The following is a 24,266-nucleotide window of genomic DNA, read 5'->3' as shown; positions in this document are numbered from 1 at the left end:
AATAGTATGTTGTGATATGGTCACTTTGTGTCAGTTATACAAGTGGAATGGCGATAGGCCCTAATTTTGTGGCCCCGTTGCCATGTGCTATTTTGTAACTTCAAATAATTTTGCATAGCAAAGTATTACTGATGCCTGCAGTAGTTGAATTCTTGTGTCTATTGCATGCAAGTGGACTATTACTGCAAGCGCCAAAGTGTGTTCATGTCCCGAGACACTTGGGCCATGCAGTTAATGGTGGAAACTCTGGTCCTGATATAAAGACTCTCTGCTGATTGTGTTGGTGACGCAGAACCTCTCCTGCTGACTTGCGAACCTCTGAGGAGTACACAGGCGAGCACATTGTGCTCACACACACACACACACACACACTCTCCCTCTCTCTCTCTCCCTCTCTCTCTCACTTACACACCCGCACACACACACAATGTGCATACACAGAGGAGAAGGCATGAAGTACGTGTGAGCGTAAACAGAGCAGCACAGGCTTACTAACATAAACCACGGCAATGTAAACACACGTCCTGGATTTACAGTAAGGCACAGGGGCTCATGTTCATTTTGGGGGGTCTTGGTAACACACACGTGCACACGCAATGCCAGAGGTCATGACACACCCTCACAAGATATGCAGAAGACAGCCTGATAAACATCTGATTGTTGCGACATGGAGGACCGCACTGGGCCGGTAATGCTGACTTCTTTTTCGCTCTCTCTATTTTATAATATTATATAAACAAATGTTATATAATGTGTACATGACATCATATGTCAGTCATCCAATAGGAGGGCTCCTATTAAATCTTAGTCTCTGGCTGTAGATTTTTGCTATGAGCTAAAAGCCAACATTAATGTGCTAGGTGCCGACTACAATTAGCATGGAGTGTAAATAAGCTAAAATTGTGTGATTTTGTCACGCGCATCTGTGGTGCACAAAGAACTAAAATATGAAAGACAATATATTTCTGTGCTAAGGCAAACAAATGTTATGATGGATGTGCTAATATAGTAACTTTGCATAAAGTGTAAATAAGTCGTCACAAATTTACACAAAAAGAGTCGTCGCATAGGAGGGGCGCCCATAAGTGATGTGCTAGTGTGCCGACTACAATTGGCATGTAGTGTAAATAAGCTAAAATTGTGTGATTTTGTCACGTGTATCTATTGCTGTGCTAAGGCAAACTAATCGTTAAGATGGATCTGCTAATATATTAACTTTGCATAAAGTGTAAATAATAGGGGTGCCCCGATCCGATGTTGATTTCGGATTAACCCAACCACTCCCCCCACCGAATGGGGAATAGTTACAGGGCTGCGAAGGGTATGGACTTGCATGAACCGGTCCGTGGCAGAAAAAAGGTTGGCGACCAGTGCCTTAGAGTAATTGTCACTAACCACGTCTGTCAGTGACGTTACGTCAGTCCATCACTACTGTCAGATGCCTGTTTTGCTAATTTTTTAGGGGGCGTTGCGGTGGGTGGGGGGACTGACTGGCCGATGACGGACCGACGGACTAATGTCGGATTTAACTGACGGACCGACTGACCGACTGACGATTATAATAATAAGAATAAGAATAAGAAGGCCTTTATTTGAGCTTATATCGTGCAATACCCAACATTCCCCACTACAACAATACCGTGCAATACTCAACATTCCCCACTACGGTTAGTCTAGTTTTATTTTTATCCAATGCTGTTCCTTACATTTCACTGCAGCACTGTCACTTACTTAGAGTATTTTCCTCTGTACTATGTACAGGCTAAAATGAGTGTTCCTCATACTTTTTATGTAGATGTATGTTGGTGTGTATATACACATAGTTACTGCGTATATTTACATAGGTTTGATCCTGAATGTTTGCCGTTAACGTTATACATTAATGGCTACATTATACCGCCGTGTCTGTGTGACCTCTGTGATCTTTGCTGCTCTAACGCTGAAAATTTGGTTCAGTTTGAAAAATGACAGACTGACGAATGACGGATGGGGGCCAAGGCTGCTGATGAATGACAGACCAGCAAAATGTGGTTTAAATAAGATAACATTTTGTGATGTGCCTTTCTGTTGTTGCATATGCTAACTATGCATACGGTGTGAATATGTTGACGTGATGGGGCTGAGATATCAATTATTTTGTAGGTGTTCAATTTCTGGGAGAACCTCAGGTTTAAGAGGGTGATTCTATAGTTGCCCTTAGGTTTTGGGGAGATGTTGAGCCAGGCGCTTTAGGCTCTTAAGGGTTAAGGTGGTAACCTTTGTGCCATAGTACAGAAAACAAAAAAGAAAAGGGTAGGAAAATGCTCAAATTTGGCTTGAGTATCGGTATGTATGTGTCATGCTTTAGCCAAATATGTCAACCAGCCGCATTTGTTAGTGGCGTTTAACCAAGAAGTAGCACTTTGTGAAAATATAGACTGCTACAATGGTGTTGAAAGAGACACACATGTTGCTAAAAACATTGGGTAAACTTACTGTATTTTGGACCCCAGTATTGTAACAACAAAAGAGACCACCCCTCATGCCCCTCATCACCCAAGGCCTCTTGGAAGTGTGGTTCCCATGAGAGGATTTGCAACGTTTTGCAATGTGATTTATGGTGTCACGGAGTCACATTTCTTTCTGTGAAATGTAGCGGACAGCAAAGAGATCAAAGGGTGCGCGTTCGTCATCCTCAGGGGAGGGATAGACTGATAAGTAAACCGAAATACTTAGAACACTAAAAAGATCAAAACTGCAAGAGGCTGCCAATCGGTAACTTGAACTATTCGTCAGGAGAGAGTGTTCTCTGGCATTTGAAGAACTAACCTTCTAGCAAGGAGGAGGAGCGGCCTTAGTTTGTTTGTACGTCTGTCTCTAAACAGAATCACGCACAAACCAAAGACTTTTTATCCAAACTTGGTTAAGGCTTTAAGCGTTGGACCAAATAGGAACCCAATAAAGTCTGGAGTGGATCTATTTACGATCTGTCACAAAACTGCATTTTTGGGGGATTAATGGGGAGAACCTGACCACCAGATGGCTTGTTTCAAACACCACTTTGTTTAACCAATTCATCACCGACAGAGCCAATAGCACCTGTGTGGAAAATTACAGGTACTTTTTGTGGGCTGCATCTATCAGAGGTCAATTGATTAACAAGTAGAAGAGTAAAATTCATAATGGTAGTTTTCAGAGGTGGGCATTCCATCAGACTGATGGACCGTCAGACCATCTCTGACGGACGCCAGTTTTGCTGACGATTGACGGGACACTTTTTAAAAATGGCAGACTAAGAACTAAAAAGTGGGTTTTTGTCCATCAGTGTACCGGTAATCGTCACTAACAGCACGTTGTGCTGATATTTTGGGGGGGGGAAGCGGTTGGGGTTGGGGGGTGACTCGACAGACAGACGGATTTCGGACGGACTAACTGACAGACTTAATTGACGGACTGACTAACGGACTGATGAACTGACGATTACAATTCGGTTCGTCATGAAAAAAATGATGACTGATGAATGACGGACGGGTATCCAGGCCTCTGACGGATGACAAATGACAGACCAGCAAAATTTAGTAAAATGTCCACCTCTGAGAGTTTTTGACAAGCAGCCTCTTTAGGTTTACAAGGTTAGTAAGGTTAGACGATTCAGAGTATGGGAGTCTTATTAATAAAGTAAAGGTTAAGGGTAGGTTTATTGTGAGGTGTTAGGGTTATGATTAGGGTAAGAGGTTGTGGACAGGGTTAGGTTTAGGGGAGCGTTAAGGGGCTGTCACACCACATTTGTTTAATGTAGCGTTCACCATGGGGTAGGGCACAGGGAGAACGGCAACCCGACTCAAGCCTGCCATATGTGTCGCTGGTTGCTCAGCGACTGAACAGAAAGTAGCCCAGTGTCTTTTGCCGAATGCTTGGATGTGAAGTAACAGGGTCCTACATTTAAGCCTTTTTGGGTGAGCCATGTGGTGGTGGACCTACCAGAACCGAAACATGACCTGCACTGTATATTCACAATATAATACCAAAGGTTTCAATGATTATTCACATTTAGTGTCTTTACACTGTATTATTTAAGCCTTTAAAAATATTACTTTTGTGTAGTTACTTTTTGCGTGTTATGATTTCTTTTTTTCCAGTGTAAAATCTAACATTTGATGTTTCTGGGCTTTCCCCTTGTTCAAGTCATTTCTAAATCCCGGTGCCCGGTGAATTTGATCAGGTTTGTCCATGAGCTAGAGCTATTTAAAGACTGATTTGAGGTGTACTTAAAGCGGAAGTTAACGCAAACGTTTTTTTTTTTTCAAGAATATGTTCCATGCAAACCCACTAGTTGAAACAGGGCATTCTGATAAATAATGTGTTTGTGGAATAAGTGTTAACCCACTTGTTTTTAGCCATCTCTGGGGGCGGCCATTTTGTCTTCTATCGACTGAAAACGATATCACAACTGCTCACAACGACCAATCACGGCTCAGATTAAGAAAACAGGTTAGCCGTGATTGGTCGTTGTGAGCAGTTGTGATGTCATTTTCAGTCGACAGAAGACAAAATGGCCGACCCCAGAAATGGCTAAAAACCAGTGCATTTTGCTGCTTATGTTATATTCCACAAACGCAAAATCAATCAGAATGCCGTGTTTCAACTAGTGCGACTTCTGGGAACACATCCTTGAAAAAAAGATGTTTGGGTTGGCTTCCAGTTTAAGGCTTTTCAAGATTGTGTGTGCCTTTTTGCACTCTAGTCTACAACACTGTCAAAATATGTGCTTTGCTAGACTTTATGAAGGGTGGTGATAAGGTAAAAAGATTAGCGGTAGGGTCTTGTTAGACAGTGAGAGGTTGGGGTTAGAGTTTGGAATGTGGTTAGGGTAGGGATGGGAAAATGCTTATGAGTGATTCAGATACAGGTCCACGTCTGATAGAACTGCTGTAATTTTCGCATAATAATCTCTTTGGTGGGCATCATAGCTCAATAGGTGTACTTGTTACTTTACCAAATCCCAGTGACAACCTGTGTCTCCTTAAGATGATGTCTCTGATCTGTCACAACTGTACCAGCTTGAAATTTGAGCAAGATGTACTAGGGAGATTGTGAAAAGAAACTCTCCCCAATTAAGCAACCTCACAGACTTCGGGTGTCTTTTTTTTTTCCTCACTTTGAATCACAGGTTGCTTTTTGTGAAAACAAAACCAGCCTCCAGTCGTGTGGATGTGACTTTTCTTCATTTTCGGCAATATGTTGTGCCATGTCAAAGAGCATGGGAGCATGGGAGTGAGTCTGACCCAGCAGCCAAACCAGTACCGGCAACGAGGGTGGGGTGGGAGTAGGGGGTTCAGACTGAAGCAGGGGTTTTCCCCAGTCACATTGCTGCACGGTGCTGCTCTAACTCCATAAAAAGATTACACATAGAGGGAAAAATATTAAGGACGTTTAACAACATTTACTGATCTTATCGTTTTTGTGTATTGTCCTTTTTAAGCTTTTGCACACTGAAACCTTTCTACTTGTCTAAAAATGTCCATCTGGCAATGACTTAATCTTCAACTTTATCCATTGTTGCACTACAATTAAATGTTTTTTTTTGCCGAAGACACACATGCTCTACAACATTTTTTCCAATAAATCCAGTTTTGCTTCATCATGCTCCCAAACAATGAAACAGTGATTGAGATCAGGGTGCGCTTCCTGGGGGTTATGAAGTGCTTGGGTGTGCTTCCTCAGGGTTCTGGTGCGTTATTCTGGCCTCTTAGGGACTCAGTTGCACTTCATGAGGGTTAAGTGATGGTTCGTGGGAACTCTGAGGTGAATTCGTGGAAGCTTTTTGCGGAATCAGGTGTCCTTTGTGGGGGCTGAGGTTCGTGAGGGATTTTTAAAGGGCCCAGTGAACCTCACGGGGACTCATTTGTGAGGAGTTTTTGTTTCATGAAGGCTTCTTCAGGGCATACTTATACTTTGTGGGGACTCGGGTGCTTTTTTGCCGCTTTTCCATTAGCGTCGGAACAGCCCCACATCCACCACTACGCTTGGCCCAGCACCACACTGCATGGCTTCCTTTGTTGGCACGGGGCGGGACGGTGCCAAGATCAACTCAAATGCGCAAGCCTACACACTCGCAGCATCTGGGGTTCCGCCGTAACATTTCACGAGTGGAGAGTCTCTGCCACTGTTTTTACGGTGATTCAAAATATGAATTGCTGTTTCAGAATGTGGCAACATCGTGAAGTACAGCTCATCAAAAGCACAGTAGCTTTCACATATAGACGAAAAACCTATTTCTGGGTTTAAGCCAGTGAGACACAACCGCCCGCCGTCAATAGAAAGATATAGTGTATACAGTCCACATATTGTGTGTTTTAAAACAATACTGAACCGGAGGATCAACCATATATATGGTTGGACTAAATGGAGCGATAGTGAAGCCCTCTGGAAGTTCCCTAAAGTGGTGTCGGTGTTTAGAAATGCCTGAATTCCTGATCTATTGTCCACTTCACATGAGATTATTGTGAATCTTGTCGATTTGTAGAAAACTATTAAAGCCATATGGCACTGTTCTGAGACCACTGATGTTTTAATACTGTGTGTTATTGAAGAGACATTGACTGGAGACGACTAAAGTGGGAAAAATGTATTCAAAACGTGAGCCTCCAGAATGGCTACTCTGTTGTGGCTGTCTTCGAAGGACAAGCTTTGTTTTATGAGCCTGATTTGGGGCGACTGGTGAAAGACTGTCTCTGTGGCTCCCTGATTCGCGGCAGCATTGGAAAAACTCTCATTTGGGATTTAAGTACACACGGCTTGAAAGGCTCGCAGTCAACACCTCATCAGTGAGGTCAGCCCACTCACACTTGTGCACACACGCACACACATAAACTGACAAAGATGCTCATACCACACTCACGCACACACACTGACACAGTCTGGGATCGTCCAACCAATCAGAGTGAGTGAGTAGGTCCCCCCAGAAGTGGGTGGGAGAGTTGTTGAAACACAAGTCTGTCTCAGGACACACACGTTTTTGCATTGGTGCTTTGGAGAACTTTTTTTGGGGGGGGGGGGGTCTCTAGAATAATCTTTTTTTCCCCTGCACTTGTTTTGGTTTTGGGGCAAAACTCTGGGGTCCATCAGAGTACAACTTGTGCGCAGAATGGCTGAACTGGTGCGAATCCGTAAGAAACATCTGCAAATGCCCATCTCAAGGTAAGATCAGAGCACATTTGGAGTTATTTGAGTGAAAGCTTTTAATGCCACCTAATCTGATCGAGGGAAGTCTACCACTTGTTTAACGTGTGCTGTGCTGAAAATAGCAACCAGAAGTCATTGACAAAATTATTGACTGTTGTTTATGTTGTTTAAATTGCTGTTTTGTTCTGGGGCCCTATAACTGAAACACACATCTGTTACATTTATAATGTAGTTTGTAGGCCAAAACACAGAGCAACTAATCGCAGTGTTTGTATTTACCAGCCTGACTATACTTAGCAGCCACCACACTTGCCAGTTGTTAGAGGAACACTTGACTTCCTCGCGCCGTGGCATTGTGGGAGGGGAAATGACCTGCATAGATGATGGGTCATGTGGCTTTTGTTTTGGTTAGGGCTTTGACGTCTTTGCGTCTGCGGGTGAACATAACTCTGCACATTGTCAGGCGCACGTTGTTACTTTTGTCATCGCATTCATCGTTACAAGTACAGTTAAAGCCTCAATCGTATTCAAAGCGGTAAAATGTTGACAGCGTACTGAAAATAAAAGAATCCGCATTAAAGCATTGCATCATGCACTCTTCTGATTTTTATGAACATTTTTCCATCATTTGGGGGTATTTTGACGAAATGTTCCACAACCAAAATATTCAGAACTCTGTCAGTACATGCATGTGGCATATGTGTGTGAGGTGAATTTCCCCCGGGGGCCAACGAACTTGAGAGGCACAGCAGCTCAAAGATGAACTAGGGAACAAACATATCGTTTAACCGAAGCTAATGCCGCCTTCCTCACACATTCCAAAAACATGCACATTAGGGTAATTCAAGACTCTGAAATTGTCTGAGGTGAGAATGAGATGGTGGTTCATTCTTTTTCAAAATTCAAGAGAGGAGAAATGCTACATAAGGATAAACTGCGGAGCTAAATTCAGCTATAGTTGCCTCCCAAAGTTCAAGAAATGTTTTTTTTCTCTTTTTGTTGAACTGGTATTTTCTGGCTGGACGTGAGATAAGATGAAGTCACTGCAAAGACTGGGAAACATTGTTATAAGTGATATAAATTAAATCAAATTTGCAATTGTTATTATTTGCTTCAAATTTTGATTTAAAAAATGTTTATTGCAAGCTCTAAATGTATAGTTTATTAGAATGCTCAGATTAGCAAGTGGACTTGAAAACTGGGGCAGGTGCAGCAGCTTGATAAAAATAAAGATATTTTAGCCTGCTAAAATAATTTAAGATAGAATTTCCTTAAGATATGGCAAAAAAGACTAAAAATACTTACACATCAATACATTTAGTTGGCGTAATAGCACAGTTGCCAAAGACATATTTGAAAATGTACGGAAAACAAGGAAAAGCACAACAGTTCATGCTGGAAAGCAGCAACAGACTCCTCAGACATGTTAAGACAATATTATTAGTTTTATTTATTGCTTTTTTTGATGGGGGGGTTTGCAAAAATTCCATGTCCAAATGATTCCTACCCTTTCGCAATACAGTACAGGTTTATCCAGTGTTCTATTTGTATAGCTAACTTAAATGGTGGAGTAGATCAACAGGTTTGGCTCAGCAGTTTGAGAAAAATAAAGAAAATAAATGGCTATTCATATGTAATAAACCAACTTCAGTGACAGTTAAGCCCCAAAATTATTCATAACTGGTACAATTTTGAGTTGAAGTGACTTGATGTGATGAATACGTTTTGTTGGAGAACATAAGCGAATATATATAAATATATATATATATATATATATATATATATATATATATATATATATATATATATATATATATATATATATATACACATCATCTATATACATTATGTTCGCTTATGTTCTCCAACAAAACGTATTCATCACATTAAGTGTATATATATCCATCCATCCATTATCCATACCGCTTATCCTCACAAGGGCCGCAGGCGTGCTGGAGCCTATCCCAGCAGTCTTCAGGCAGTAGGCAGGGGACACCCTGAATTGGTTGCCAGCCAATCGCAGGGCACACAGAGACAAACATCCGCACTCACAATCACACTTAGGGGCAATTTAGAGAGTCCAATCAATTTACCATGCATGTTTTTATAATGTGGGAGGAAACCGGAGTACCCGGAGAAAATCCACACAGGCACGGGGAGAACATGCAAACTCCACACAGGGAGGCCGGGGCCGGGATTGAACCCACGACCTCTGAACTGTGAGGCGGACGTGCTAAACAGTCGACCACCGTGCTGCCCGTGTATATATATATATATATATATATATATATATATATATATATATATATATATATATATATATATATATATGTATGTGTGTGTGTGTATATATATGCACTTTCAACTTTCAAAATCGGTGCGTCTCGCTTGGGATAAAAACAAACTTCAAGACAGGCGCAGCAGCTTGGGAGAAATAAAGCAAAAGTTCAGTGAAATACGTGAAAAATTAATATGCCGCGTGTATTACAAGACTTTGTATTCAAATCGCAGTTTGATGTCATTGTAAAAAAAAAAAGTTTCTTTTTTGTTTTCTTCACTGTGAAAAAACAAACAGGTCTCAAGTAGTAAAGATTTAGTTGTTACCAAATATGGGTCCTCTCCTCTTAAATGAAGCCGGCAGAAGCACTAAAGCATGTTAGTTTAAGGAATAGTGCAGTATTTCTGCACTGCTTAATTATAGTAAAGTAGTAAGAGCTTGTGGTCAAGTAGTAACAGTGATGCTCCACTGTGTACAGGACAAAAAAGATTTGTCATTCATCTCCATAAACAAAAGTGCTCTTGACAAGTCATTTCCCGGGAAAAAGCGCTGTCAAATGTCCCCCCAGCCGTTAATAGCTAGGACCAAAAAGAAGGAGTTAAGTTATCTGGAAAGATTATGAGTGCTGACAATCGGACGTTTGCTATTTTTATGGCTCAACAGCTTTCTGAAGATGGTGCCAGTGTGATAAACACTTAAAAAAGCTGCGAGTGCCAACGGCAGCATCCCCGCCTGCTAGTAGGCCGCATGGCGTCGTCTGGCAGTGCTTCAACAACGGTCACGAAGGGGACGAGGGGGAGAGAAAGTTGTCCGTTATTTGAAAGAAACTCACGTCACGTTCAATAAATCTGCATGAGAGAATAAATCCGCTTCTGTAAACAGAGGATGAGATTTCTCATGGAGACTCAAGCAAACCTGTTGAAGCTTAGAGGATTTATTAATTGCATGAATGCAAACTACATGCCACAATTTATTAACCCTTCAGAAGTCCTTTAAATCAAGACTTCTCAAAATTATTTGGATCCAGGACAGGGAAGAATTTTTTCCAAAGACATCCCTCATAATCCTAACAGCAATTAAACATGAGTAGCAATGTACCCCCAAATGCCAAAGGAATTTAAAAGTTGCCTGTCATCGAGAATGCAGTTGTAATATTAATCCAATTAAGAGATAAAATAGTTGCAATTAGGGCTTGAAACAGTTGATAGAATAACTGGATTAAAATGTTAAATACACAGCTTGATTCTTCTACTGTTACACCTTTTGTTCTGAAAAGGTCACCTTTATTGTCTAAAAAGATATATTCTCCAAAAATTATGCCTTTGTTCTAAAAAAAAATGTTCCTGTAATGATGCACCTTTTGTTCTACAAAATTACTTGACTGACTCATGCAGATATATCAAATTAATGTGCTATGGTAGGGAGGAGTAACCGCTTCATTGGGATTGTTTTATTGGCGTGCCATTGCCCAAATGTAGGTATACTTTGTTTTTCTTTTTGTTTTGTTTTATCAGAGACCCGAGCTATGGCTATGTTCCCAGTTTGAGAAGCAATGCTTCAAAAATCCTCACTCATTTGTGAACAAAAGCGAAAGATACAAAAACACTAGCGGTGTCAGACTCAATCGATTAATTGACAATTTAATCAATTGTCTAACTAATTGACTATTTTAATAATCGAGTAAAGACTATAGCATCAATTACTCTTGTGTGATATTACTTAATTTTTGTTTATATACTTCTTTTTTAATCACTCAACAATACCAAATAAATAACCATAATTGGTTAATAAACAATTATGTTATAACCTTTAATGCAAAAGTAACATTTTATCCAAATGTGCGAGTTAATTAATTTCGCTTCAAATGACTTAATCCACTTCAGTCTGAAATATTCATATAATATATTCGGGGTCTTAAGACAAAAACATTTACAATTGCCTATGTCAAAATTGAAACGTTAACATAATGCAATCAATTTTAGTTATGCAAGATAAATAATGGGGGGGGGATTCAATGATTTGAATAAAGATGCTTTTAGTCAATTGAAACAAATGTGTCACTTTTTGCTTGCCATTTTAGGCTAATTCAAGTAACAGAGATGGCAATTGTAATATTGCACCCACATTCAACCCAACACAGCTGAAAATGGCTTGCAAATAAAAAAGTGAATGGCACAAAAGTTCCCTAGGATCTCTTAAGGCTTTAAATTACATCCTCATTTGTTTCTTGAACACAAGACTCACAATAATGACTCTCAGTCCCAATTCTCAAAACATCACTTTCACAAAGGGTGCCTTACGTAACGCCCAAAGCATGGGAAGTTTTAGTCTCATGTAAGATTGGCAGCCACGACGCCCCTTTCGCCACAGGGATTTTTTTTTCCCTCCTTGGGACAATTTGGCATAAAATGGCTTCCAAATGAACTCTCGAGAAGACCTCATTGCCTGCTGCGAACATGAACTCGCTCACTCAAGACTTGTGTGCTTTCAGTTTATATTGTAAATGCTCTTGGAGCATAATTGTAATTGTTTTGCTCCCATTTATCCTAATTTGGACATCTGGCCAATTAAAAAACAAAAAAAAACCATGAAAATACACATGTAAAACGATTTATTCACGCTGTCGGGCATCATTTTTCACAAATTAATTCAATTGGCCTCGGAAAGCCTTGGGATCCCTCCAGATCAGGATGAAGTGGCTCGGGGAGAGGAAGTCAAGGTTTCCCTGTTACAGTTGCTTCCCCCGCGACTCGACCCCGGATAAGTGGAAGACAATGGATGGGTTATTAACAAACATTAGTGTTAAAAAAAAAAAAAAATCTTGAGAACAAGTGTTGCATGGTGCTATTTACTGCATCTGTTTCCTAACTACTGTGAGTGACGTGAGTGTCAATACTATTAAAATAACAATAATAACCTTAAAGGAAAAATTTGAGCAAATTCAAGATTTTAGAAGTGTGTATCAAACTGGTAGCATTTATCGGTACCCAGGAAGTAACTGTTAGTTTCAAAAAGATTGGTAACTCCTGATTTAGAATCTTTAAGCATGCATGAATGCATGGGGTCTATCGCAACTGACAAGAGATCTTGGACTGGTTTCCAGTCAATCTTTGGGAAAATATTGACAAATTTGAATGGAGCTAAAATGGCTGTTTTGGGACGGTATGAAGAAGTCTCTGTACGCAATGAAAGTTTGCACAAGTACAGGAAGGCTACGGCTCAGATTCAAACCCAGTCTGAAAAACATACAAACTATAGCAATGGCATTAGACCAGTGATTCCCAACTGCTGGACCATGAGAGCCCAAAGCGGTATAAATCCCGAAATCCGTACAACCAAACAATATAACCTAACTCAGGTCAAGTCAAGTTTATTTATGTCGTCTTTAGTTTAAAAAAAAAAGAGTCTGAAAGGGCTTCACGGGCACACAGTTCACAAAAATCAACAACATCCCCTGCTCTAGGCACCCCTCCTAGGCAAGGAAAAACTCTGAGAAAACCCATTCAGGGGCGAAAAAGGAGGAAACCTTGAGAAGAGATTACAAAAAAAGTGTGGTGGTAGTGTTGGGTGGCAGTAAAACAGGCCAAAGTCCAGATGTCAGGGGGTAAAGCAAGCTAAGAGAATAGCTGCCCACTAGCCGTGGTTTAACCAAATGTGAGTTTAGAAACGCAGGTAAATTTTAAATGGAGATTAGACATCTCTCCCGAGATAAATGCTCTAATTTTTGTGGGTAGGTCATTCAAAAACACAGGAGTCCAAACAGAGAATGCTCTCGAAACTATAGCCACCTTCTAACCAACCACGCTCACAAACAACATCTACAATTCTGTTTGTCTTTGATCGCACGTATCAAATGGTTCATTATGACTGTTTTCAGGCTCCGGAGCATCTTGAAGCAGCTGGAGGACAAAGATGTTGACTTTGAGGACATTAAAAAGAATCTGGACTTGACAGCTTCGCTATTGGAGGCTGTTTATCTAGATGGAAGCAGGTAGAAAAATACTCAAAACTGTGGCATTGTGAGGTAATTGAAATATCTTTGGAATTGTCACAGAGGTAAAAAAAAAAAAAAAAAAAAAAAAACACTACAAAACAAGAAATTAATTTTGCATTTAGTGTGTGTGTATTTGTGTGTGCGTGTGCGTGTGTGTCAGGCAGTGCTTGGAGTCTGAGGACGACCTCCAGCAGCTTCAGTCTGATGGAGTTCCCGCAGAGGTTACTGATTGGCTGGCATCAACATTCACTCAGCGGGTCCGACAGTCGGGCCGGCGGTCAGACGAGAAGCCCAAGTTTCGGAGCATCGTGCACGCGGTCCAGGCTGGGATTTTTGTGGAGAGGTAAGACATTTCTTTTCATTTTGTTTCGAATTTCTGAGTCATATTGAGCATCGTATGAGTGGTTAGCACTAATAACACGAACAATTCTAATCCCGATTGGTTACCAGTCAACCACAAAATTGTGAATTTACCACAATGAGGTGACCACATTTTTACCTGAATACAACCGCTGAGGCGATGCAGTGTTTTTACTTGACCGCAACCTCAACAACCCCACTACACGCAGTCAACCGCACTAAACAGTGAAACATTGGCCACCATTTCTCTTTGAAAACATCCTCACCAAAGTGTATGGGGACTTGGAGGATTTATATAAACACCTCCTGAGACGGGTTTGCTGCACAGTCTCAGCATGTGAACTTGAAGTGAACTCAACATAAACATTGCATTATTCCAGGATGTTCAAGAGGGGCTACACAGCTGCCATGCCAGACCAACCTGCCGCCGTCATAAAGTGTCTGAGGGTAAGCTCCCAAAGCATCTTGCTGTGTGTCGCGGGTTTGTGAGGCTTGTCCGACCGAACGCAGCGCAAGTAGAAATAATCCCGCCATGCTAACCAGCGTCTCTTAATCTCTCCGAAGGACGTTGACCGCTGGAGTTTTGACGTGTTTGCCTTGAACGCAGCCAGCTCCGATCACGCGCTGCAAACTCTCTTCTTTGAGCTCGTTACCAGATATGAGCTCAACAGCCGCTTCAAGGTACTTTTTGCGGTCCTTTTCATCATATGCAACATATGAAGCCACTTTTCCACCAAGCGGTACAATTTCATTAGGAACACTAAACCCTTATCTGACTTGCATGTATAGGCGGGATAGCGGCAGAGATGGGAAATCCAGGTCCAGAAAGTAAAAACCCAGCCACAGTTTGGCTTTAGCCACAGTTGCTTCTACTCAACAACTTACAGATAAACGAGCTTGTTTACTCAGCTAGCAAATATCACATGACCAAACTCAAAATACGGGTGGATTTTACTGCTCAACTCATATTCCACAAACTCAATATTAATCAGAATACCGTGTTTGGACTAGTTTCTTATGAAGAAAACTTTTGACTTGACCGTCCCTTTTAGACCAAGGGTCCTATTTTGGGGCCGAGCGCAATTCTAGCCAGCGCAAAGCGCAGACTAACTGTACGCATGGTGAATTTTTCTTTCTTTTGGTATTTTGCTCAACTTTGCACAAGTACAATCGGGCGTAACGAGGCGTTTGCACCTTTATACGCCGTTGCGGGGTGGAAGTAGTCTATTACCGGCCAATCCTAGTGACCACCCTGATTTGAATGCAAATCAATTATAAATCAATTATAAATCAATTAAAACAAAATCAAGAACAAGATATCGATTAACCAAAACAAGTTAAAGACCAAGACATTAAGGAGTAAAGAACAATTCAAGACCAAAACATTTAGACTACAAGACTGAATCATTGTGGCCGTTTTCCAAAGTAACAGTGGCAAATGTCGGACAACACACATGAATAATTTTGGTGTCCTTCACACGTTGACAATGAAAAGAAAAAATTGCATACCATACTGAATTAAACAGATCCACGCTGCTTGGTTGATTAAAAGATACCATTTGGAAATCATTTAGCATACAGATCAGTAAGTCAGTCTTTGTTTTTCTGCGGGATTTGTTGTTATTTGCTGTACCAGACACATGGATCGTATTCGATTTCTCTGGAATGTTTAGTGAAACATTACGTTTCCGCACTGTGTAACACCAGACTTAATTTGATCACAACAGAGGCCATTTGCAAGAGGTTGAAAAGAGGGTCATGCAATTGATTGATTTGTTCTAGATCCCCATCTCGAGCCTGACGCTGTTCCTGTCTGCTGTGGAGAGAGGATACTGCAAACACAAGAACCCATACCACAGCCATGTGCACGCCGCAGACGTCACCCAGACCATGCACTGCCTCCTGCTGCGATCCGGTCTAGTGGTACAATTCGGATGTTGATGAGTTAAAACAAAGTCAAGATAAAGACTTTGCGGACAAATGACCAATGCAACAGTTAAGACTTTGAGGAGTTAAGGCAAATCAAGACCAAGACTTTGAAGAATAAAGAAACATGTCAATACTTCAAGAATATATTCCCAGCGGGCCCTCTAGTTGAAACACAGCATTCTGATTAATATTGCGTTTGTGGAATACGAGTTAAGCAGCAAAATCCATCCCATTTTACCCATCACGGCTCAGCTTGAGAAAACAGGTCAGCCCTGATTGGTCGTTACCTGAGCCCTGAGCAGTTGTGATGTCATTTTCAGTCAACAGAAGTGGCAAAATGGCCGCCCCCAGAGATGGCGAAAAAAACTCTTATTCCACAAATGCAATATTTATCAGAATGCCTTGTTTCAACAAGTGGGCTTGCATAGAACATATTCTTGAAAAAAATATGTTTGGGTTGACTTCCACTTTAAGACTTCAGGAGATTAAGAACAGAAAAGACATAGAGCCATATTTTTGTAGACCGGGGCCCGTGCGTGCAAAAAAACAGGTGTGTCTCCATTTTCATGCCGGGTCTAGTTTAGCGTGTTTGCGAATTGGATGGACCGTGCTACGCCTCGATAAGTGTTCCGACGTATTCGATTGCACGGCCCCGATGCATCTGGCAATTTGGTGAGCAAAATTAAGACTAGATTTTAGACTGGGTGAAAGCAGGTCTAAGTGGTGGCACAGGTGGTAACACCAACGCACAATCCGGGGTCAAAGGCGGTCTCCAAGTGTCCACCCCACAACGGCCAACTGTACATCATCCGCTAGTAGAGATCTTATTGCAGTTCCTGTTAAATGTACTTTGCACACGCCAATCTCACGGATGGACTCTAGCAAGTTCTTCCTCCATGTGGACCGCACGCCTCCCATCCGCTGAAATAAACGGGATTGAGGGGAGCCGCTTCCATTGGATGGCAAATAAATCGACTGCGTTCCCTCTAACAACGACGCACAGCGATGCAAATGCCCCTTTCTAGCTGCACCTGTCCCCCAAAATACCAAAAAAAAAAGAAAACTCCACCCATGCTCACAGTTAGACTGCACTTGGTGTGAGACTTGCACTGGGCATGAAAATTGGGGCTCCGAGACTTTGAGGAGTCAACACCAGGACTTTGAGGAATCATGACCAAGTCAAGACTTTAGACTTTGAGGAATGGAGAACATATCAAGATTTGATACTTCAAAAATTTAAGACGAAGTCAAGACTACGATTTAACAGATTTAATACCAAGTCAAGACTATGACCATAAAAGATAGCTAGATTATTAATAGATTGTTGTGTTTCTTGCGTGCACCAATCAGCATTGGCTAACCGAGCTGGAGGTGATGGCGTCCTTGTTCGCCGCAGCCATTCACGACTACGAGCATACGGGGACCACCAACAATTTTCACATCCACACAAAGTAAGTTGTTGTCTGGCAACATTTACTTCACCCTCGGGCGATTCTAACAAAAGCGGCCATTTGCGTAACATCCTGTTAAGATTTCAAGATGTCAAGGAATATATAATACAGTGTATGTTGTTTTATTGAGGGCTAAACTGTAACACAAACATCTTCACGGCGGGAGATCAGCATTTTTAGATTCCATACATCCATCCTTGCAGGAGAGACTCTTGGCTTATGGCTCACTGTTTACATGGCCAACTAAATACAGTGGAACCTTCAACCTACCAAGTGGAGCGCCTACAAAAGTGCAACAATTTGGAGTTCAACCAAAATGTTCTGGAAAATTATTCCTCAAAAGCTCAAAACAAAACAAAACTTCTAAAATAAGTGTCATAACCATAGCAGAGGAAATGAAACATGACGATGAAAAAGGGGTCTGATTTTTCAGTACAATAACTTTAATTGCAAAGCCTTAGCTAGCTTAGTCATTAGCCTTAAGGCTAACGACAAACAGTATATATTTAAAGTGCAGAAAAATGTGTATATTATCTATTCTATAAACATTAAACACTGATAAAAAACACAAATTTTACTATGGTTAACTTTTATGACCGTTCAAATGTTACTGAATGAACTGCCTGTTGAGTTCATAAAGTTATTGGGATGGGACGATTTATAGTCTGGAAGTAATTTACGTTACATAACAGTGGTGCCTTGAGATATTAATTTAATTGTTCCTTGATCATGCTCATAACTCAACACACTCATATCTTAAATATTTCCCATTTGAAATGAATGGAACTAGCATTAATCCATTTCAGACTCCCAAAAGATATTTTGATCATATATTTTTCATAAGATATACTACAGACATAGTGTAATGGCAGAATTAAGCAAAATATAGAGACGTTCGAAAGATTTTGCCACTAAAGCATGCAAAAGGCACCCAAAAGATTGCTCGTATACTGAAAAACGTGTAAATTGGGTCACTCGCTTCTCAATCTACCACTGTATTTCCTATGGGGTAAATGATCAATCCGTTCAAACGGCGTGGATTATTCTAATGAGTACACCTACCTTTCATGTATTTTTTTTTCTCGTCAGGTCTGACTTTGCACTGATCTACAACGACAGGTCGGTGCAGGAAAGTCATCATCTGAGCGCAGCGTTCCGCCTCCTGCAGGACGACCAAATGAATATCTTCGTTCATTTGACTCGAGAGGAATGGATGTAAGGCATTTCCTGTTTTCAAAAGGCCTTTATATTTTACATTTACATTTCAAGGGGATGAACTGCGACTTACCATTGCTTACCATTGCTGAGACTGAATCAACAAAACAGAAAAGTAGACAGGAAAGACTTTTCTTCAAAAATTACAAACTTATACAGTACACTCGTAAGGTGTAAGATGATATTTTTATCTTGAAAAAAAAATACAACTTCATTTACAATAGCTAATAGCTTTTTTTTCTTGTAACCCTATAATTTAATTCTTAAGGAGATCACAACGTAACATTACGACTTAATACCTTCAAGAATGCATTTTTTCCCCCGAAAAGAAAACAATTATTCTCTAGTGGTCCGGCAATCAATCAGTCACCGATTGTAATCAGCCGATTTCCATGTAAAAGTATGTGATTGGCATGTGTCGTTATACGCTTTGCATTGCCAAACGATCACATGCAGCTTGTACTTTGCAGCCAATAGGCATAGATATGATTATATATTACCTTTGATACAATGGCGATATCATTTCTTATGATATAGCCGCAAACACTTATTGACATTAACCTTGTTTGACTTCCCAGGCACCGCTTTGTTCAAGTTGTATAACACCTTATTGCACACTCACGTCCACATATTACTACCTACAAAATACATTCAATCGGTAATTTGACGCTTGAATTGATTAAAAGAGTATTAAAAACCAAGCCGGTGACATCCGAGTACTTCAAAGTCTGCGCTCATCGTGCCTTTGAAACGTGACAAATGAGTGGACGGCGAGGACGAAGAGATCTGTGTGTACTTTCGACAGAACTTCTTGTTGCACCGTAGTTGGAATAATAAAAAGGCACTCGTGTTGGAATTTCAAAAGGGAGATAACTAAGCTACGTCTGATGTTATTTCTTTGGAAGACGTTACAATACACTTCAATCGGACACTTGTAATTTATTTTCCCAAGCCGCAAGCCGGGTTGCCGACCCCTGCACTAGGTGGTGCTCAAGCACCTGCACTTTTGCCCCTGACAAAAAAGTGCCCATTTTTTTCTATCGATATATGTTTTGTTTTTTTCTGTTAAGTCACACAGGTTTATTGGTTGACTAATAGTGGAAAGATTACATTTTAAAACATTTATCTTGGTCTGGTTTTTGTACATCATAAAAACCTGCCATTCTAACAGGGGTGTGTAAACTTTTTTATATCCACTATACTGTAGCTTCTGTTCACCTCCTTTGTTAATAAATGTATCATTGACACAGATGATTGCGTCAACAGAAAACCAAAAACAATAAATTATATTAATACTACTCGTGCTATTTTTATTTTTTATTTTTTTTTAAACTGTATGAATAATTTTGGCAATGCATGCCTTATTTGGGGTGGCTTGAGCACCAAAACCCCAAAATGTCTGTGCTTACCTGACCCTGACACTATCAACAATAATGGGCAGATTATTTTGGTAATGTTCCTATTTTGGATCTCAATAAAACATTTTTCTAATGTGAGATTCAAGTTTTGTTGCTGCAACTGGGTTTTATAGAAGCAATCTTTTTCAGCACAGGAAAAAGGACATCTAAAATTGTCCATTTGTCCCATTTTTATGCAACATTGCTATTTCAAAACCTACATCTTGTAATCATTGCATGCGCACGCAGGGAGTTGCGATCCCTTGTCATCGAGATGGTGCTATCCACAGACATGTCCTCTCACCTCCTCCAAGTAAAAGCCATGAAATCCTGTCTGCAGCAACAAGAACGGTAACGCCACACACGTTCAAGAACGCTTCAGGGAGCACCTAACAACACTATTTTTCGGTCTAATAGGATCGAGAAGTCCAAAGCTTTATCACTCTTACTGCACACGGCCGACATCAGCCATCCGTCTAAGCCCTGGTCTCTACACTCCAGATGGACCAAAGCACTGATGGAGGAGTTCTTCAGGCAGGTAGGAACATGCCAAAACATAAAAGACTTTTTTAATAATAGTTTGTGGAGGACTTATTCTAAAGGCAGTCATTCCATCCATCATCTGCACTGCGGGATCTGTGCAAGGTCTCCTAGGAGGGTGAGGGGCTAAGAGCCAATCACGGCTGACATTGAGCAGGAGGCGGGGCTAAAACATCACGGGCTAGACAAGCAACTATGTGTGTTTTTGGTCACACATGAACAGGGCAGAATACATACGAACATACCATCTGCACAATGGAATGATATTCACTGCCACAAAATGCAGCATTTTAAAGGTATTAATGCTCATGGTTTTTTTTTTTAAATCATAGTTAACCACTATTTGTAACTTAAGTGTAAAATCATGTTTTTTTCTAGAAAAATTTAGATATTTTGTAAAGTATTACAATTTTGTTCTCGATCGCCAACAACGTTGTTCTCCTAGCATTTTGACTTTTAAGATTTTTCCTTGAAAATTAGGACTATATTCTCATCGCGTTGCAAGTTATTGGAAGAATATTGTGATGTTATTGCTGAAAAATAATGACAACTCTCGTAATATTAAGAATTATTTCTTATAACATTATAACTTCGATCTTAGACTTTAGTAAAAGAAAGTCTTTTTTTCTTGAAAAAAAAATATTTTCCATGTAATATTACATTTTTTTTTACATAATTTTGTGACTTTCTCATTAAAAATCCAATTTACAAAATACAATTTTATATTGCTTAATTCTGACATTTAAAAAAAAACATTATTCTAGAAAAATAAATCATTTTTTCTCCTCAGACTGCAACTTCATTCATTTCCTTACAAGACAAATTGATAAATTCTTTAAAGCTTTTTGTTTTTTTCCTGAAGAAAATACCAGTTTATTCACATAAGATTCCAACTTTTAATATTCCATATATCTTTTCATAACATTTTGACTTTATTATTGGAAGATCATGACTTAATTCTGGTGAAATTTCAACTTTATTCTAGTATAAACTCTCCTCAAGACCATAGCGTTTTTTTTTTGTTTTTTTTTAAATGCAGCTCCATTCTCCAATCTTTTTCCTCATGACACCATACAATATTTGTGTGGTCCTAATACACGAACACTTTGAAATTCCATTCATATCAAGAAATCGGCAACTGTGTCTTCCATCAAAAGTCTGTTCCAGTCACTGGGCGCTTTTGTGCTGCTTATTTTTTCCAAAATAGAAAAGGGGAGGCGTACTGTGCAGCCTCGCTGTTTCTCTTTAAGAACTATACAAGAAAAGCCTATTCAGTGTTTTTTTCTACTGCGAGAAAAAAAGAAGAAAAGGCACTTTAGATGTGTCACATAAGATTGGTGTAGTTATTTTGAGGCTTGGAGTGGGATGCCTTTTAAGATATCTGCTGGTTGTCTCTTTCTACCGTGGGGAGGGTGATAGAGAAGCGGAGCTTGGTCTTCCCTTCTCGCCGCTGTGTGATCGAAAAAGCACCCTGGTGGCCGAGTCCCAGATTGGTATGTCCAACAAACACTTTTCAATTCACCTGGATAATATCGCCCATAAGATGGATTTTCTTTCCCATAGGTTTTATCGACTTTATTGTGTACCCGACATTCTCGCTGCTGACGGACATGGCAGAGAAGATCGTGGTTCCTCTGGTGGAAGAGAACCCGGGACCACCGGATCCCTGTAACAGACACAGGTAGAACACTGGCCTGTGTACACTAATGGGAAGGGGGGATGTGGGCACATTGTAAAATGAACCTACAGCCGGCTTTCTGTAGGCGTAAAATGCAGGATTGAAGAGGATTTGACATTCAATCTTCAGCAAAAACTAGGCTGAACTGTAATACTTGCTGCATTCTTTCAAATTTACACCGTGTCAAGCAAAATAGTGTGCTGCCATCTAGTGGTCAATAGTGGAATTACATCCATAATAATTGTGATGTGGAACAAAATATGTATAGTTACAAACAGTATGAAAACAATTGACCGGGAGGTTGGGGGTCAGGGTTAATAAAGGATAATAGCATAGTGCTGTAAAGTATAAATATAAAACAAATAAGAGGGAAAACAAAGAAATAATCTGAATTAATGAAGCGTGATTAAGATAGAAATCACACAGGTGCACACGATAGTACATTCATACGTTCTGACTCTCTCTCTCTCCCTATCTCTATTTTTCTTTCTCAAATTAAGGCAAAAAAAAAATTGCTCGCAAAAACTCTTAATTTGAGGCACTTGTAAGTCGATATCCATATTGGTGTAAACAGTGGCCATTTAAAATTCATCCAAAATAGTTCAGGCAAAGTAATATTTTATAGCAATTTAAAAAATGTCTGATTACATTATTTTCATAACAAATAAAGAGTATAGAGGGGAAAAAAATAACAATATCAACGTAAAAAGTTAAAATATGGTGAATATTAGCACATAATATGACACCCTCAAAACATAATTTTAGCATTCGGAATTCTGTGTGGGAAAACAAAGTTAAGCAATGTAAAATGTAGTAAACACCACAACTCTGATGCTGGATGAATATATTGGGACATCGCTTACCTTCAAATGAATATTCTGTTGCCACCCGTAGTCAAAGTAAGTCCTTCTTCTGGAATAAGAGTCACCAAAGCAAAACTCAAAACACAAGAAGTAATCCTTTGATGCGTTTATATATGATTGGTTCTCCGCAATGAACTTTGGAGGCCCTGTTTTGTTCTTTTTAATATTCTTCAAAATTGAAGCATGAAATCATTTCAATCAGTGTAAAATGACACAGAACCTTGAGTAACGTCCAACAGTTAAAGAATGATCAGTTCTAGCACCTTTGGCCCAGTGGTAAATATAACCACTTCTGACAAACTTTTCACATTCAACCTTCCGTGTCTCTTTTGTTTGAGTTACTTGGGTAACGCTATAAAATGTATAAATAGCCACACTCAGACTAGATCAATTGGACTTTTTCCCGGTTGCCTGGTGACTGCCTGGTGTCTTGCCTTGTGCCATTTTTGTTGGCATACTAGTAACGTGTGGAAGGAGAGCTCCAGAGGACTGCAATGGAGTCTGGCTCACATCACGGCCGAGCTGGTGAGCTTCCGTTCAACGTGGACGCGTCACACCGACGACAACAAGCTCAAGTGGAAAGACGGAGGATCCAATGGTATTTTCAGCCCCTATTGACATCCACAGGATGTCCAGATAGCTCATTCCAATTGGGGAACAATGTCTATAAATAAGCTGTGCTGACTCACACAATCTATTTTACAGCAGTTCCATACAAAAAGATGAACACCTATTCACTGCAGCTCATTTTTCCTGATGTTTTTTTTTTCCCAACCCTGCAGGATACTCAGAAGCCAAAGTGACAAAAGAACAGAGAGGCGCACCAGAGGAGCAGTCGCACAAATCCCAACAGGATGCCACCAAACATCCAAAACAGTAGAGCTGGCTCCTTCCAAAAAAAAAAAAAAAAAACTCTTTTTTTTGTACAATATATCTGTTGAGCTGAACGTCACTGTTTGTAACAAAACCACAATGCTACATTACTGTCTCATTTTTAATAACATAATTTAACTGTACAATTGTGTAACATGCTGGCCATGTTGTGCTAGAAATAGACCATCTTATTAAATTAATTTACCAAACAACTTGTCACAAATGTTTTTTTCACATTATTATTATTATTATTATTATTATGATTAGTCACATTATTCACATTATTATTATTATTAAAGTAGTAGAGCAATGCATGTACAAAATGAACCAAAATAGACTACAAGTACAAATTGACCATATAATGCAAGTGTTGAAGGGAAGTCGACGCAAAAAGATCTTTACAATTATATTATTATTATTATTATTTTATTTGGGCACACTTAATGAATGAGTTCAATAGTTACAAAAAAAATGTAAATGCACTTCTATTACAGTCACAATTTCCAGAGTCAGTCCCCCTGCCA

At 40.0% G+C, this 24,266-nt stretch overlaps 1 protein-coding gene across 2 annotated transcripts; it reads left to right on the top strand.

Moving 5' to 3' along the window:
* The first annotated feature begins 463 nt into the window (after positions 1 to 463).
* On the top strand, positions 464 to 23,941 carry LOC147141874 (dual specificity calcium/calmodulin-dependent 3',5'-cyclic nucleotide phosphodiesterase 1B-like). Of its 2 annotated transcripts, none has more exons than XM_086040637.1 (14): positions 464 to 688; positions 13,320 to 13,433; positions 13,597 to 13,779; positions 14,177 to 14,243; positions 14,361 to 14,477; positions 15,579 to 15,719; positions 17,076 to 17,176; positions 18,266 to 18,391; positions 20,038 to 20,139; positions 20,206 to 20,326; positions 21,740 to 21,821; positions 21,892 to 22,009; positions 23,331 to 23,467; positions 23,652 to 23,941. In XM_086040637.1, exons 1-14 carry the CDS (start codon positions 597 to 599, stop codon positions 23,747 to 23,749), a joined length of 1,599 nt encoding a protein of 532 aa, XP_085896763.1. In that variant the 5' UTR covers positions 464 to 596; the 3' UTR covers positions 23,750 to 23,941. The 2 variants fall into 2 exon arrangements, with proteins under 2 accessions (XP_085896763.1, XP_085896764.1); XM_086040638.1 differs by lacking the exon at positions 464 to 688 and adding an exon at positions 7,042 to 7,179.
* Positions 23,942 to 24,266: the final 325 nt, after the last annotated feature.

The sequence above is a fragment of the Filicampus tigris genome, chromosome 9 (assembly GCF_054856515.1).
Source record: "Filicampus tigris isolate MCC_2025a chromosome 9, RoL_Ftig_1.0, whole genome shotgun sequence".
Taxonomy (NCBI): Eukaryota; Metazoa; Chordata; class Actinopteri; order Syngnathiformes; family Syngnathidae; genus Filicampus; species Filicampus tigris.
The sequence above is the reverse complement of the archived record's forward strand: the minus strand, read 5'-3'. Positions and strand labels throughout refer to the sequence as shown.

Coding starts and splice junctions, on each gene's coding strand:
- LOC147141874 (XM_086040637.1), top strand. CDS start 597: ATGCCAGAGGTCATGACACACCCTCACAAGATATGCAGAAGACAGCCT. Junction 689..13,319: donor TGGAGGACCGCACTGGGCCG/GTAATGCTGACT, acceptor GACTGTTTTCAG/GCTCCGGAGCATCTTGAAGC. Junction 21,822..21,891: donor GGTGGCCGAGTCCCAGATTG/GTATGTCCAACA, acceptor TCTTTCCCATAG/GTTTTATCGACTTTATTGTG.